This window comes from Triticum urartu, chromosome 2 (assembly GCF_003073215.2).
Source record: "Triticum urartu cultivar G1812 chromosome 2, Tu2.1, whole genome shotgun sequence".
NCBI classification, from domain to species: domain Eukaryota; kingdom Viridiplantae; phylum Streptophyta; class Magnoliopsida; order Poales; family Poaceae; genus Triticum; species Triticum urartu.
In genome coordinates this window covers 314,218,344-314,234,884 of record NC_053023.1, presented here as the reverse complement: position 1 = coordinate 314,234,884, position 16,541 = coordinate 314,218,344, and the positions used below count along the sequence as shown (strand labels likewise).

Here is a 16,541-nt window from a genome sequence, read left to right as displayed (position 1 = left end):
GATGCCATAGCTATCCAAGATAGGTGGGTCAGTGAAGGTGAGCACCTCGCGAGGGTACTCGTCGGAGACGATCGCGGCATAGACGCAGTGGTCAGCGAAAGGGGTGATGGAGCCGCCCATAGGTAAGTCGGCGTCTGTTAAACGTGTCGCACTATTGTTGACGCAGTCAAGTGCACCAAACGTAATGACCAGGCCATGCGCAACATGCTCGCCGGAGGGAATGTAGGGTCTTGTCCGGAACATTATTTTGGCCAATGCCGCGTCAGACCCCATGGTGGGCGCCAACTGTCATGGTATTCTCATGGCAGATGCCATGGGATGGCTTATCTCGTGTGGTTAGGGGCCGATCAGCGCCCACGGCGTCCTGATGCGCGATTAGGCATGTGCACGGATGTACACAGAGACATAGCTAGGTTCAGTGCCCTCCGATGGAGGTAACAACCCTAGTCCTGCAAGGATCACTATGATCTACACGGGGTGTACATGGTTGCTCCAAGAGCTGTATTGGTGGAGGAAGAAGAGAGCTCCATCTCTGCTCTCTGCCTCGAGTGTGTGGGAGTGTGGAAAGAATGAGCCGCCCCCCTTATGGGACTGCTGGGATGTCTTATACTTGGGTCTCCCAGGTTACAAAATGGTTAAGAAAGAGGGGTGGGCCCCTGGTGCCAGCGTCTCTGGCCTCTAGTGGGGCCCATCGGCTGCGGGGTCCTGTTGGTCGTAGGGCCCGCCGGCTGCACGATATTGTTGCTCGTAGGTCACGGCATGACAGAGTGGTTGACAGTATGCCTTTACAGTGCCGGGCCGCGCTGACGTAGGCAACCCCGGTCAGCGGTACGGGTGACACTGTAGCCATGCTCTCCATGACGTGGCGGGTGTCTTGTTGTACGCTTGGATTTGATGTGCGCTGAGCCCACTAGCTGCCGGCTGCGGCCAGCCAGCCCAAGCCGACATCAAGCGGGGGGGAGCCAGCTAGAGGGCCAATCAATTTGAGGGACCTGAGCCATCCCGATACTTTGAAATGTTAACTTCTTTCCTTGAGCCTACCCGGGGGTCATCCCGTGACAACTTGAGCAATTGTATTCCATAGATTATGTGAATACAAAAAGGACGTAGGGTTTTAAGCTAGCATGACGGCCTGAACCTGTATAAAATCCGTTGTGTCCATGTTTCCTTGTGTTCCCTTGATAGTGGACTGACTAGGCGTTTAGCCCCTGGCCGAACTCACAAATACAGGGTATCCTTGATCCCCGGTGTCTGGAGAACACATTCTGACACAAGCCATGGCCGGAGAGGCGGTCGCCACATTGGAGGCCATTGCCCCAGTTGGAGGAGCTTGGACCCGGTGGGTTTCTTTCATCCCCGAAGTTTTCTTCGGCGCGGGCGGTGGCGCGTGGGTGGTTTCTCGTGGCGACAAGCCGGCGCCGGTGGCCGGTCGGGTGTGGGAAGGGATCCATTCTGTCTAGAGAGACGGTCATCGATGGTGGCAATGGGGCGTGGTGGCTGTGGCAGCGGGAGACAAGACAGCGCAGTGATGGTAGAAAGAGACTTCCACTTTCACTCAGCCGCAACGGGAGTGAGCATATTTAGGGTGATTGGAAGTGATTTTGGACTGTGGATGATGATTTTACTCCTTTATAGATTTTAGTACTTCGGCTAGGTGCGCCGTAAGGGAAGAAAACTGAAATTATCATCCCTTACGCTCAGATAGGGGATCGGTTAGAAATGCCCTAATGGATTTTGTTTGATGTATGGACCATAATTTCTTAAGTCTTTGAAACATGAAGAACGAACATTCTGCAAGCTATGTTTTTTCAGCGTGTGCAGTTTAGCAAAATGTCCAGCATCAATTATTATTTTTAGTCGGTAGTTTATGTATGGAGTGAGATGAATATTAGGGGTCGACAGACACAAAGGCTTAGAATGGTCGCCGATGTTAGATAAATATGAGACTGCTTGTGAATAGACAAACCGGTTGTCAACCAATTAGCTGGCTCACTACAAGATATAGGGCACCAGAGCCTTAATGCTAGCCGGGAACTCCTCGAACTTGGATTCTTACCATCTTTGGGTGGCGAAGCTTCGCCGATGAGGTAGCCTGCCATGCCAGAGGCCATTGCGAGCGCATAAACCGTTTGCGAGATCATCGCGAACCCGAAGAATCCGGTGATCTCGAAGAGGTAGTGCGGGCAGGTGATGAACTCGAAGAGCCCGCCTTTGGGGATCTTGTACCCTGTATCGTTGTCACCTCCCTTCCTAAGTTGCAAGATGAGATAGTGGTGGTAGAAGTTGCCGGCGATGCCAACGGCCAAGAGGAGGACGCCTGGGTAGAGGAGGTCCGTTGTATGGTCAGGGAGTTCGACGGCGAGGTGTCGCGCGTAGATCATGGTGATGGCGCTGAGCAGGTAGCTGGAGGAGATGGTGAGCGCCGTGTTGAGTAGCATGTTTCTACTGTACCCGTGGATGAAGAGTACCTTGTAAAAGAGCAAATTAAGTAGTGGTTTGAACTAAAACCAGGAAACTTATTTTGAAATGGAGGAAGTACTAGATTGTAATGGAACAATATTCATGCCTCTATTGGAACACGATTTGTTTTCAATAAACCTATAAAAAATTGGAGATCATCAAATTATTGTGAAGTTTAGTCCTCAGGTTTTTCTTTTAGGTTTCAACTACCATTGAACCTTGTTGAAAACACAGAGATTTCTCTTCCTGGATTTCTCTTCCCATTTTTCAGTCAAATGAGAGAAAATATTCAACTCCAATTCAAATAAAGTTTGATGAAATAAGTTTGCATTTTGTTTAATTTGACTCAAATTCATGTGTCACCACAATCGATTAACCGAAATGCACTAAAATTCCTGATTTTCTTGTCAATTTCATCCAAGATGTGAACCCCACTTCTATAACATGTCTCGGTCAGGGGAAAAACATGGTTGAAGTACATGATTTCCGATACTTTTTGTGGCACCTAAAGACCAGTTCTTCGTTAGTACTCTCTTTGTTCAGAACTATTTGTTGGAGAAATGGATATATCTAGATGTATTTAAATTCTATATACATCTATTTTTGTCTAGTTCTCCGACGAGTATTTCGGGACAAAGAGAGTATTTTTTTCCCAAGTAAATCTTGAACAAGACCTTTACCTTGAGGACACGCTTGAGGAAGTGGACGGCTAGCGCGGCGACGAGGAGCTCCGCGCGCAGCCCTTCCACGGCACCCGGCACGACGAAGGACGCCGCGGCAGCGCGTAGGCCACCAGCATCCCGTCATGGTCCGACAGCTGCGCGCCACCGGTGCCTCCCTTCTTTTGCTGCTGTCCAGACATGACGGGCCAGAACTTGGAGTAGGTCGTTAGTCGTCCCGCCTAGCTTCTAGCACCCCAGTGCTGGCCACCATGGGCAGGCACCTGCGCTCGCCCAACCTCCCGCCCGCCCTGGCAATCGGCCGGCGCCGCCCGCCAGGCTGGTGGACACCTCACCACCGGAGAGGGCACGGCCAGTTCAAATATCGGCGGAGGTTCGGTAGCCCGCGCGTTCTGCTGGTTGTGATGGCGTCACAATGGGGACAGGGAATGACACCTAAAGTGTGATCGAGTTGGTACAAGGGGCCCCGTCAGCGGGCAGGTGCATGGAGACCAGTGTGGAAGACAAGCGGGCTCTGGCTGAAAGCGGTGTGGGCCCAGAGTCCAGCCGTGGCTCGGCTTCTCCCCGTGCTAGCCAAGTGGAGGTGGGGCCTCCCGCCTCGGTGACGCTGCCGCGGTGGCATGGTTCCCACGCACAGCAGGAGGAGGCCAGTGATCATGCCGCCTCGGATCTGGCACGATCGTCCCTAGCGTTCCGCGTCTGGAAAATTCAGTTGTCCACATCCGCGGGGGCCCGCCACATGCAATCTCTTGTATCACCACAGGACGACACGGATTGGGCATTGGACATGCAGCAAATGGAAACTGAGCATGCAGAGCCAGCAGATCCTGTGCACGAAAACCAGCCCGGATTGGGGGAGGGACCGGATCCCATGCAGCTCTCGCCTCCCTCGTCCAATTGCCAGTGTAGCTCGGAGGCAGCCACCACCGCGCATTGTATGGGACAAGTGCATGAGTTGGACACTTTCCTGGTCAGCCTCTCTGAGGAGGTTCGGTCCCTAACACACAATGGGGAGGGGGCCCACTCACAGCAGGAGTCCCAAATGGCTGCATGCGCACGCTTTGATGCATTCTGCACTCAAGTCCAGAGGGCGCTTTCTCCCATCCTACAAAATCCAGCAACTCGTGCCCCCCCCCGACGAAGCATCCGCGGCAGCGGAGGCAAGTGGATCTGTCTACACCCAGGCGAAGCGTGCGCTTGGCAAGAAGAAGGGCCCATGGCTTGGCGGCAAGCAAGCAACAGCAAGTGATCATCCACAATCTCTGATTAGCCCACGAAGGAGATACAATTGGCGATGAGGCGCTGCAAGCATACATCCGCCTGTTCGAGCAGCCGCTGAATGATACCCACATCGCTGCCATACTAGCGCTCTTTGGTTGGGAGCCGTCGGCCCTCCCGATGCAGGACGAGGTAGAAGGAGCGAGGGTTTAACACCCTTTCCTATGGTTGTTTTTGCGGGCTGTTTCTATGACCGAACAGCCGATAAAAATGTTGTTGTGGAATGTCCATGGGCTCAACTTGCTGGTGAGGCGGCACGCTATCTTCCAAGTGGTGGCCTCGGTTGACCCTAGCATCGTGTGCTTCCAAGAAACTAAGTTGGAGGTTGTAACACTTGAGGTTGTCAAACAATGCCTCGGTAATAAATTTGAGAGTTTTTACTACCTCCCAGCGATTGGGACATGCGGCGGCATTTTGTTAGCTTGGGACCCGCTTGCGGTTACATTGTCCAACCCCCACCTTTCGGAAAACACGTTGTCCGCCCTTGTGCAGCCCTTGGGAGCACTAGTGTGGTGGCTAATGGGTGTGTATGGACCATCCTCGGAGGATGTGGCCAAAGTAGAATTCATGAGGGAATTGGTGGAGGTCCAAGAGCTTTTGGCTGTCCCGTGGTTGTTGGTTGGCGACTTCAATCTTCTAGTCAACCCGGAGGATAAGAACAACGACTCTGTCAACCGCCACATGATCAGCCGTTTTCGGTCCAAGCTTAATAAGCTGGAGCTCAAGGAGATATACTTGAATGGGAGACGCTATACGTGGTCCAACGAGAGGTCCAGGGCGACATTGGAAAGGATTGATCATGTGTTCGGGACGAATTGTTGGGAGGATTTATACCCTTCTAGCTTCCTAATGGCGGTGAGCTCAGCAGCCTCGGACCACTTCCCACTTTTGGTGGACATGCACGCTGACTTCCAATATGGGAAACGCTTCAAGTTCGAAGCCTTCTGGCCCAAGGACCCGGGTTTCATGGAAACGGCGCAGGAGGCGTGGCACTCCACATCATCGGATGGCAACCCCTACATGGTGTTGAACAATAAATTGCGGGCCACCGCAAAGCACCTCCAAAGGTGGAATGACAAGTGGATTGGCAATATACTTATGCAGATTACCATTGGCCTAGAGTTGATATTGGTTAAGCTAAACAACAACTTGGAGAGTTGGAAGATAAAAATTACCTAATTTAGTTCGTTTCAAAGGGATATCCTTGTGTTGTGTGTTAGTTGAAGAAAGATGATATCTTCATCGATTGGTCCCTGTGATCAGTTGTTGGACCTATTGTCTTATCAAAACTTGATTTGAGTATGGGCTATCACCAAATCAAATTAGTACCAATGATGTTCATAATGTTGTCTCACTCGTGGTTGATTCCTCGAGCCTACACCATTATATCTTTTGGTCTGAACAATGCTATCACCTGGTTCACATAGTTGTGGAATTTCATCATTGGGAAGCCTCGATGGATTGTTGTTGAGCCCATCAGCAGCATTTTGTCTCCCCCATGATTCATGTTGAACATCAACCTAGTGTTGAAAACTTTGTAAGCAATGCATTCGTGTTTCGTTCATGAAGCTTATGCTTGGATGGAAGAAGTGACTTCCTTGAATTCATGTGCATTTGGTGCAAGCTGCCGCCGTGAGTTCGAGAAACATTGTTTTGTTTCCTTTGGAATCATCCCAAGTTAGATATGCAAGTGCGAAGGTATTATATGGTTTGGTAGATTAATTACCTCCACTCCATATGTATTCCCTAGCACACCAAGCCACTGATTGATTTGCTCAAGGAGAAGAAGTTCCTTCTTAAGAATCATGACTTATGCTAGGACTTCATTACCCTCGATGATGGTTCCCAACCTGAACTCGGTAGTGTTATATCATGAGACTACTACGTGGTCATGCTTGTCTGGGACAGCGTGTTCACATGTGTGTAGAAGAACTAGCTCATGTTTTGGAGCTTGCTATCGTAGTTCATTTCCCGAGAATGTCGCAATGTTATCTCGTCGATTTGTGTTGCAACTCTTCTTTTCAAACATGTTGAGTCTGAAGTATCCTGTTACTAACCAGATCTGAATCCCGGGCAGATATGATGGTTGGGACGTCCCCAAGAATTATAATATTGGTCTCTTTGTAACCTGCTAAAGTGGATGTCGTGGCCAACACACCCAGTCGGAAGATCTATTATTGTAGTATCCTGATTGATAAAGTAGGTCACCTCCCCATAAGCATTCCATAGGATTTACTTCCGAAGTTATTCCTTATGGATTCTTGTGTTCCCGAAATCCGACCTTTTACTTGATGTTCTAGATACCAAAAAATATCAATAAATGGGCTACGCTAGCGCACCAAGGAGAACATTAGAAGCGGAGTGCTAAATGTCTCTCGGTCGATCCTCCAGATTTTGATCCCTTGGCCTCGCTAAGGTGAATTCTGAGAAAGTGTTACCTTTCTTTGCATCTGCATCCTCCACCATTATTCATCATGGTAGTATGTTGTGTTGCCAGGATCCTTGACACGAATATTGGTAAAACTTGTTGAATATGGGAATGCTCAAGGTCTTAAGAGCATGCACAATCACTAGGATTTATCATCGGCATTAATTGGGATCCACTCTTAGTTTCCTTGGTTATGCTATAACCTTTCCAATAGTGGAATCTCTCTCTACTGTTGGGTTCTCCCTAGTTACTAGAATCATTCCCAGCATTTGCATTTTGTTCTCAGCTTGCATCGCCATTGTGTCATCCTACTATGGACTAGCCTTCTCAGTAATTACTGATCAGGATCATCTTCAAAGTGGTCGTACAACGGGTTCCATCCATTTCCGATGATAAGCAAAAATCATCCCTTGTGTTGTCTTCAACAAGGTAGTCAACATCATCCATTCTAGTCCGGGTATGCCATCCCTTCATACTGTGCCAACCGATTGTTGTGATTTGCCTTAGGCTGGTATAAAGAGTTCCAATGATCTCCATATCACAAGTAATTCTTTTCGCCACTTAAGGGAATAATTCTACGAGTCACCTTCCCTAAGGCGCCCCGTCATGGAATCATGGTAATTTTTCCTTGCTACTTTGAAACCCTCGTCAAATTGTTTCTTCCGTCCCTCCTGATGCATGTTTTGCCTCTCAGCTCCAGAGATGTTTCTATGTCCCATTCTGTGAGTTGATCTTGTGATCATTAAGATGATCCTAAGTTGCTCGAACCTCACGAAGATTGATTCTTTTAAAATTCTTCCTTTCTACTCGTTGTCATGTTGGATGTAGTTCTCAAAGCAAGACGTCGCGGTCAAGGTGATGCAGTGAATCAACACCCTCGAGAAAGACATCTGGATCGTGAAGATTGTGTTAGCTTGTGTCCCTCTGTCTTCTTACCTGACGACTTGAATCTCCGGACGAGATTCTTGTTTAGTGGGGGTGAGTTGTCACAGCCCTAGAATACCTGAGTGAAATAGTTGCAACTGCACTCATGCATCATGTCTAAAATTTCTGAAAGTTGAATTAAGGTTTGTTGAAACCCTCAGAATTCAGTTAAAAAATAACCAACTTTAAAATCTTCTCAAATGAGTCCAAGAAAATGTTCCTGTTATTCTATAAAAATACTGGCAGGAGGTAAAATTCAAACCAATATTTTTAGGAGCCCAGAAACATTTATTTTGGCCATTCGAATTAATCCAATAATTATTTTCTTTGGATTTATATTTAATATATACTAAATGTAACTCCAATAATTCTAGAAGTTTGTGAGTGGCTTTGTGTATATTTTAGCAAGCCATAATAACCTACAGAATTTATTAAAATGATTTAGTAGCTAAACTAAATCAGAATAGAGGAAATGAAATAGAAAAAGAAATACAGGAAAAGAGAGAGAGAGAGAGAGAGAGAGAGAGAGAGAGAGAGAGTTAGTACCTGGCCTCACCTATGCAGCCCACCTGGTTGGCCCAGCCAACTGGCCCAGTCCACCACCGCAGCCCCCTCTGTCGCCTTCCTCCTCGCGCCAGTAGGCACGGGCGTGTGCCCGCGGTGCTCTAGCATGCGAGCGGCCACCAACGGCCACCTCCTGCTTCTGCCGACGCCCTGGACGACTCCAGACGACGCCACGCACCCCCCTGGAATCCTCTCGACCTCTTCCCGTGCTTCTCCCCTCCTCTGTCTTTCTCACGCGCAGCCGCCCGAACATGTCATCGCGCCGCTCACCGTTCCCGCTGCTACCGTCCACCCCATGCCTCACCGACGCGCCTAGAAGCTCCGCCACCTCGTCCTCGACCCCCTTGCTGAGCTACACAATGCCGGACGCCTCGAAGCGCCGCCCCCGACGCCATATTCTTCCTTGGGTCGCTGAGATTGCCTCCGCCGCCCCGCTCGCTTCGGACCTCCTCCGAGCTCGCTGTAGCCTCTACTAGAACCGCTGTGAGCTCATGGACCAAACCCCTCTCTCCCCGCGCTCTTTTGCTCTCTCTAGACCGTGCTACCACCAGAGCCGAGCGCTCCTCGCCGCCGTTCATGTCGCTACCGTGGCCACGGCCGTGCAAGCTTGCACCCGAGCTCACCACTGCACTCAGTACATCCCCACAAGTCGAACACGGCCACCCGCTGCTCCTCACGTCGCCTGTAACGCCATTTCGAGCAACGGCCGAACTCCGACGGCCGCAAAAGAGCTCGCCGCCGTCAGCTCCGGCCACCCTAGTTGTTGCCGCTTGTTGCTTTGGATGCGCCACACTCCCAGGAGCCCGTAGGAGCAAACCGCGCATCGAATGGTGCCCCGTAGCGAGTGCATGGTGCACCTCCGCCGTCGGCCGTGGTCATCGCCGGTGAAACTCCGGTGGCTGACGCGGCACGATTAGTTGGGTGCTAATCGTCTTTAGTTAGTGACCTGTGCCGCTGATGGATGGGCCCGTGCCCTAATTAACCTCAGGTTTTATTTCCTGCTTAGTTTAGATTAACCTAGCGGGACCCACGCGTCAGAGTTGACCCTGCGGATGTGGTCGTTGACCTGGCCCACTGGTCAGCGAGCTAAACAACCCGGTGGTGCCGACGTGTGGCCCCCACACGTCAGGTTTGACCTGGACCGTGCCCCGTTGACCTGCTGACGCAATGCTGAAGTCATGCTGACGCAGTAAATAGTTTCTGTATTTAAGATAATTCAGAAATTCCAGAAAATTGGCTAAACTTCTAAAAATCATAGAAAATCAACTGTAACTCCAAATGAAAAGATTAATATATGAAAAATGATCAGAAAAATCCAATCTATCAATCTATACCATTTTCATGCATGTTTAAACAACTTAACCTTGTTGTTTAGATCAAAACATGATTATGCACTTTATAAGTTCTTAGTTTGAATTTGAATTTGAACCTTTGGTTCAAATCAACTCAAACCCTTATGTTCTTAGCTGCATTAGCTCAAATCATAGCATATTGACATGTCATGATCATGCATCATATTGTGCATTGCATTGATTGTGTTCTTTCTGTGTTTGCCGGTGATTGTTTCCCCTCAGTAGACGTATGTTCCGACGATGAGTTCGATGACACCGATGAAGAGCTATATCATCTTCAGAAGTGCCAGGCAAGCAAAACCCCCTTGTTCATTCTGATACAATCCTACTCTCTCGCTCCTGGTCTCTTTTACTTTATTAGTACAATAACGATTCAACTGTTACATGCTGCAGTAGTTGAACCCCTTTTCCTCTACATGACCTGTCATTGCCACAGTAAATAGATGAAACCCACTAGCATGAGTAGGAGTTGTTTGAGCCCTGATGTGCCTACTCATTCATGCTTATTTGTCATGCCTGTTACTGCTTAGAGTTGAGTCATGTCTGATTCATCGGGGATGGATTGGAATGGTGATGAACATGTCCTACTGCGTGTGAGCTAAGTGTGTGAACACGATTTGGTAAAGGTATCGATGAGAGGCCATGTAGGAGTACATGGTGGGTTGTTTCATTGCAACCGTCCTTAAGCACCGAGATCTGTATGTGTGATTTAAGAACCAGCTACTACCATGCATTGGGCCCGAAACCAATATACCCTCTCGGCTTCTTAACCACCCTAGTCCTCTGTCCAGGAGTTGCAACTAGTTTCTGGTGTTTATAGGATATGTGTTGGTGGCCGTGCGTAGCGCTGACCCTAAGGGTGGGCTATGATGCGGTAGATACACCGTGGCCGGGTATGTCGGGCGCCCGTTTTGGTGTCTCGGAACCCTGAACACATCGTTCGGGGCCGTAAGTGGAAACCTCGGCCGGACTCCCTGCGGATGGAACCTGGATAGGCGATAAACCTGGACTAGAGACTTGAGTGTTTAGGTAGGCCGTGGCCGACACCCTCGTTGGGCTTCCGCTTGAAGGTTGCCGAGTACATCTCGTGTAAACGACAGTAAGTTGTGAGAGTGTGTATGAAGAAGTACACCCCTGTAGGGTTAACATCATCTATTTGACTAGTCGCGTCCGCGGTAAAGGACTACTTGGTTGCCTGTACAGTTCATAGACAAGTGAAAGTGGATACTCTAAAATGCGCAAGATAAGCGTGAGTGCTAGGGATGGCGTTCTAATAGGGAGACGGGAGCGGATCCATAGTGGTGTATTGTTATGGTGAATATGTGGACTCGTGTGCGCCACCTCAAAAGAGTTTAGGATAGCCACCGAGTCAAAACTGGCTTGCTGCAGTTAAACCCCACCATCCCTTTGTTGATAATAATGCATATGTAGTTAGTTCTGATGTAAGTCTTGCTGAGTACATTTGTACTCACGTTTGCTTAATTTATGTTTTGCAGAGAGACTTCAGCCTCGCTAGCAGTTCCGTGTGGACTTCGACGTTTAGCTTGTTACCTCAACTATGATCTTGTGCCCTCGGCAGGGTCTTGTAGATAGTCAGGCCTCTCAGCCCTTTTTCATTTGTACTTGTCTGTACTCAGACAAGTTAAGCTTCTGCATGTGCTTGTTGCTTGTATGCTCTGTATGTTGGGTCATGAGACCCATGTTTGTAATATCTGGCTCTTTGAAGCCTAATGAATAAATAGTTGAGTTGTAGAGTTTTGCTGTGATGTCATGTTGTATTTACACGTATCGGGCATATTGTGTGTATGATTGAAATGCTTGGTATGTGTGGGCTCCGACAACCTAGTTGTTTATCCTTGGTAGCCTCTCTTATGGGGAAATATAGTCTGGTGCTTCCACTGAGCCTTGGTAGTCCGCTACAGCCCGGTTTACCGGAGTCCTGCTAGCCCAGTTACTACTGCTCCGGAACACTTAGACTGGCCGGCATGTGATCCACTTCGTTCCTGTGTATGTCCCTTCGGGGAAATGTCACGCGGTGACTTCCGGAGTCCTGCTAGCCTGCTACAGCCCGAGTTCCCGGAGTCCTGTTAGCCCAGGTGCTACAGCCCGGATTCACACCCTGATGACCGACACGTTTGATGCTGGTTCATGTATGCCTGTCCCCGTAAGCTTGCGCCACTTTGGGTTCACGACTAGTCATGTCGGCGTGATTTCTCTGTCATATGGATGCTAGCGACACTATCATATACGTGAGCCAAAAGGCGCAAATGGTCCCGGGCCATGGTAAGGCGACACCCGTGAGAATACCGTGCGTGAGGCTGCAAAGTGATATGAGGTGTTACAGGCTAGATCGACGTGACTTAGAATCGGGGTCCTGACACTCACTTGGCTCCTAGACTCGGGACATCAGCCCCGATATGGCCTACGAGGCTCTGGTGGATTACCTGGAGGTATGGCAGCGACTGCAAGGGGTCCAGCTTCAGGAGCACGTCCCCGACGCCATTTCTTGGGCCTGGGAACCAAACGGACAGTTCTCGATCCGATTTGCTTATGTTGCATGGTTCGTTGGTAGGGAGGTGGCACCGACGACGGACTTTTCCTAGTGATCTCGGGCTCCTATGAAGTGACGCTTCTTCACCTGGTTGGCTATGAGAAATAGGTGCTGGACTTTGGACAGACTGGCCAGTCGCAGCCTCCCGTACCAGGATGGCTGCCCGTTCTGTGACCAGGAAGTTGAAACTATTGATCACATCTTTCTGATGTGCGTGTTCGCTAGAACGGTTTGGAGACTCTGTGCTCGGCCTTAGGGAAGCCGCGGTGGTCCCCAACGGCCCAAGACACCATAAAGGATTGGTGTGTAGCGAGAACGTCAGGCGTTCGTAAGCCGATGGAGTTACGGGCGCTTCATACCCTAGGGCTTTGGGAGTTGTGGAAGCACATGAATGCAATTGTTTTCGACGACGCTTCTCCATCACTACAGCTGGTAGTCGGGCGCATCGTCACGGAAGGCAAGGCTTGTCAGCAGGCGAGCTTATTGAAGGGCGAAGTGGATAGCATGCTCGAACTTCTGGTAGGGTGGGTAGGTAGTGAGTAATCCCAATCACCGCGTTTGTAGGCGGAGCGGTGGATTGTAAATTTAGTGTTGTTGTTACTGTAGCGTTTAACACTCTGTAACATCAATGGCGGTTGAGGCTCCCCCTCTCTTCTATAAAAGATGATACGCACACTCATGCGTATTCGAGAAGAATTTGGAGTAGGCCATGTGCTGGCCGCGGAGCTCGGAGAGGCCCACGGACGCCAGTGACGCGAACGACACCACCGACATCGCCGTCACGGTGGCCGACGCCCGCGGCGGGTACAGCAGCGACGGCCACATCTCTCTCTCGATTGTCCACTTGGCCTTGGTGTAGGAGCTAGCACTGGATCGACCCTTTTATTTAAAAAATGATTTTCGGTGTGTTCAGATTTTCTTTTCGGTGTGTTGAGATGGGAGCATGTTGAGGGGAGCAGGCGCGCCTCTCGTTTCCATCTAACTCTCGCACACCATCGGATGGCCCGGGCCCGGAGGCCCACATATGCTCTTGACTCATCAATTCGCAACCACCGCTTCGACCTCCATGTCGTCAGCGTGGCGGCGCTCGGTGAGGCGCCGCGCGCCCGTGAGCGACCGGGAGGTGGGCCGGCGGGAGCTGGGTCGTAGGGTGGAGGAGCTGGAGGAGGCGGTCGAGGGGCTTCGTGGGGAGAAGAATGCGGCGGAGACAGACGAAGCGGCGCTGTGCGCTGAGCTGAACGCGGAGCGCGGTGCGGCGGAGTCCGCGGCGCGCGAGACCATGTTGATGATCGAGCGGCTGCAGCGGGAGAAGGCGGCCGCTCTCCTGGAAGCGCGTCAGTTCCGCCGACTGGCCGAGGGACGCGTCGAGCGCGACCGGCAGCTCCACAACGAGCTCGCGTCGCTATCAGCCCTCGCCGGTGGTTACCTCGCCCTCCTTCACGCCCACGGCATCCGCCCCGCCGACGAGAACTGTTACCACGAGGAGGAGCGTCCCGGGGAACACATCGAACCGGAGGTCTACAGGGAGAGTAGCGGCGCCGGCGGCGAGAGTGGCATGAATGTCATGGTGATCAAGAAGTCGGTCCCGCCGCCTCCTGCGGAGGAGTTGGAGTACACGAAAGACATGGGGTGCGCGGCCGCGACGAAGGCTGTGGCTGTGGAGTACACGGAAGAGGAGCGCGTGGATGGTGCTCTGGAGCTGTACGCGAGGGTGGAGGCGCTGGAGGCGGACAGGGCGGCCACGCGGAGGGGGGTGGCGGCGCTGCGAGCCGAGCCAGCGCGAGTGGTGCTAGCAAGGGAGATGGCACGGCGCCTGTGCCGTGAATCCGCGGCCATCACGATGGTGCAGAAGCCGCGTTTCTCCGTGGTCGCCATTTGCAAGGTACTTACTTACTAGCAGCGTGCATGTATCTGTTCCACGACTCAGTCTTTCTCTGACGCTATTAATATATCTCCAGTTCACAAAGTTTATTTTGTAGTAACTTGAAATTCATTTAATTTGTACAGTGTTTCTTCTCCATGATCCTAAAGAGCAAGAGATGTTTTACGGCCAGGTCCGCACAAGTGGCGCTTATGTCTTTGAGTGGCAGTTTTCTCGCCATGGAACCTGGGCGAACGTTCCCTGAATCTCTCTCTCTTTTTTCTGGCAGAAAGTTCCCTGTATCACTCAGGCTGACGTTTGGCCTGTCGTCGGCGCTCGGCATGCTTCTGCTTCTGGAGAGATTCACCGCTGCACTGCACCGCCGCCGGCGATCACTGTTGGACTCATAGCAGCTGTCGATAGGTGGCTTGAATCTTTGCATAGCTTTGTCTAGTTTTTTTCCTTCAGAACATCAGGTGTCCACTGACCAGACCACACGCTCTTTTCATGACGTAACGAACTCTCCTTGCATGTTGGTTGTGAAGCTTTCCATCACGGAAGGATGTACTAACAAGAATGAGACGTCTGAAACAAGCGTGGGCTCAGCACGTCTTTTTTCACATCGCGGAAATGACCAAAGTAGTAAGCCGCGTTTATGTATAGGACGGCCGTACGTGTGTGCATATGCATGCTGCCTGCAAAATTAATTCGCACCGTTTGTTTTGGGTGGGTCAAAGGTACGCGTGTGCGTGTGCTGTGTCTCATGCATCCTCCATCATAACTCACGCGATAGGCTCCCATGACGCCACGTCTCGTGGGCAACCACCTGAGCATAAACCAACGGCCTGAGTACCAAGGAGATGCGCTTTAAATAATAGGGACTCCGGCTCTATTCATAAAATGAAATCACAATAGTTTACACATCAGCTCATTGAGAGAAACATTTTTAAAATGATTTTAAAAATAAAAATAATAGCAGGTCTCGCATAACTATGTTTGAAAAGACATCAAAGGAGACAAGAGAGATGGGTTGTGTGGCTCAAAAGCATACCGGTGGAAGTGGTCATGGTTGACATTCCTGAGTTGTTTGCTACAACACCAGTGTGTGACCCACTGTCTGAGCCAGCCTGAGAGCTCCGATGAGATCCATTATCCTCTACAAAAGTGTTATCACCCTTTTCAGCGTTCATAGACACCTGATTGTCAGCGGGTGGGATTGTAGGGTTAGAATCATCAACTGGTATGCCTGGGGTTCAACTTTAACTTGGATCCTGAAAAGCTTCCCATCAATCCCAAAAAATGTGTCCTCGGATATCTTGGTGTAATATTGGCAAGCTATCCTGACCCTAATAGTTTCATAGAAAAAAAATTAGAAATTGTGTTGTCAATCCATATCTAGGAGCACCCCAAAGGTGGAAATAATCTGGTCCAGGATGTGTCAGTCGCATCATTTGGGATTGAGCTTTCTCAATTTCAGCCAAATTTTGTGCGACTTGGCCTCAACATCAATATTACTTTTTCAGACCTCTACTTTGACAGTAACATTATCCTTTTGCAACCCAAACAGGGGGTATCAAGCAACTTCTTCAACTACTATTTCAGGAGGGAATTTGACTAGAAAAGTCCATCTATCTAAGGCATTGATTGGCCTGGTCATGTAAATATCTGCAATTTCCTTAGACAGTTCCTCCTTGGAGATGTCACCAGACTGAATAAAGACAATGACAACATTCTTAACTGACCCCAGATGTTGAAAATTGACATCTGGAGTATCGAGGTGGTAAAAACCAAGGCCTGGAGTAGCACTGCCTACAAACCTAGCTGAAATGTGTGGTTTCTTCCCAACAGGGCATTCATCCTCTTTATGAGTGACTGTCTTGCAGATAAAATAACTTTATGGCTTCACACACTTATTCATGTGGTGCCCGGGTCTCCACAACTGAAGCACACCACATATGCATATGGCATTGTTGCTTGTGAGCTGTGTTGGGATTTCCTCGTAGAGGAGAGGATGAAGCAGTATAGTAGAGATAAGTATTTCTCTCAGTTAAGAGCCAAAGTTATCAATCCATTAGAAGAACCACACAGAACCTCGTTAGCGGCATCTGCACACATAATTTTTTTTTGCAAACAAGGGGGTTGTCATTCCCTCGGCAGTTATTTGCAAGGATCAAATCTTGTAATGGTAGGCAAATAGATAAATTGCAAAATAAAATAAAGTGCAGCAAGGTATTTTTGTGTTTTTATATATAATAAAAGTAGATCCGGGGGCCATAGTTTTCACTAGAGGCTTCTCTCTAGAGCACATAACATACGGTGAGTAAACAAATTACTGTTGGGCAATTGGTATAAAAGCACATAGTTATGATGATATTCAAGGCAATGATCATATATATAGGCATCATGTCCGAGACAAGTAGACCGACTCCTACCTGCATCTACT

The 16,541-nt window shown here is 49.7% G+C and overlaps 2 protein-coding genes across 3 annotated transcripts; one reads left to right on the top strand and one right to left on the bottom strand.

Annotated features, from left to right (window-relative positions):
* Positions 1-1,992: 1,992 nt before the first annotated feature.
* On the bottom strand, positions 1,993-13,261 carry LOC125536461 (3-oxo-5-alpha-steroid 4-dehydrogenase 1). Its single transcript, XM_048699689.1, is given in 7 exon segments — positions 1,993-2,078; positions 2,081-2,468; positions 3,141-3,244; positions 3,247-3,347; positions 12,947-13,069; positions 13,071-13,099; positions 13,229-13,261. Coding segments are annotated over 7 exon segments (864 nt in total).
* On the top strand, positions 13,179-14,718 carry LOC125537138. Of its 2 annotated transcripts, XM_048700433.1 has the most exons (3): positions 13,182-14,119; positions 14,245-14,291; positions 14,388-14,718. In XM_048700433.1, exons 1-3 carry the CDS (start codon positions 13,262-13,264, stop codon positions 14,506-14,508), a joined length of 1,026 nt encoding a protein of 341 aa, XP_048556390.1. In that variant the 5' UTR covers positions 13,182-13,261; the 3' UTR covers positions 14,509-14,718. The 2 variants fall into 2 exon arrangements, with proteins under 2 accessions (XP_048556388.1, XP_048556390.1); XM_048700431.1 differs by having other exon boundaries at positions 13,179-14,119; positions 14,245-14,718.
* Positions 14,719-16,541: the final 1,823 nt, after the last annotated feature.

Coding starts and splice junctions, on each gene's coding strand:
- LOC125537138 (XM_048700431.1), top strand. CDS start 13,262: ATGCTCTTGACTCATCAATTCGCAACCACCGCTTCGACCTCCATGTCG. Junction 14,120..14,244: donor CCGTGGTCGCCATTTGCAAG/GTACTTACTTAC, acceptor TAATTTGTACAG/TGTTTCTTCTCCATGATCCT.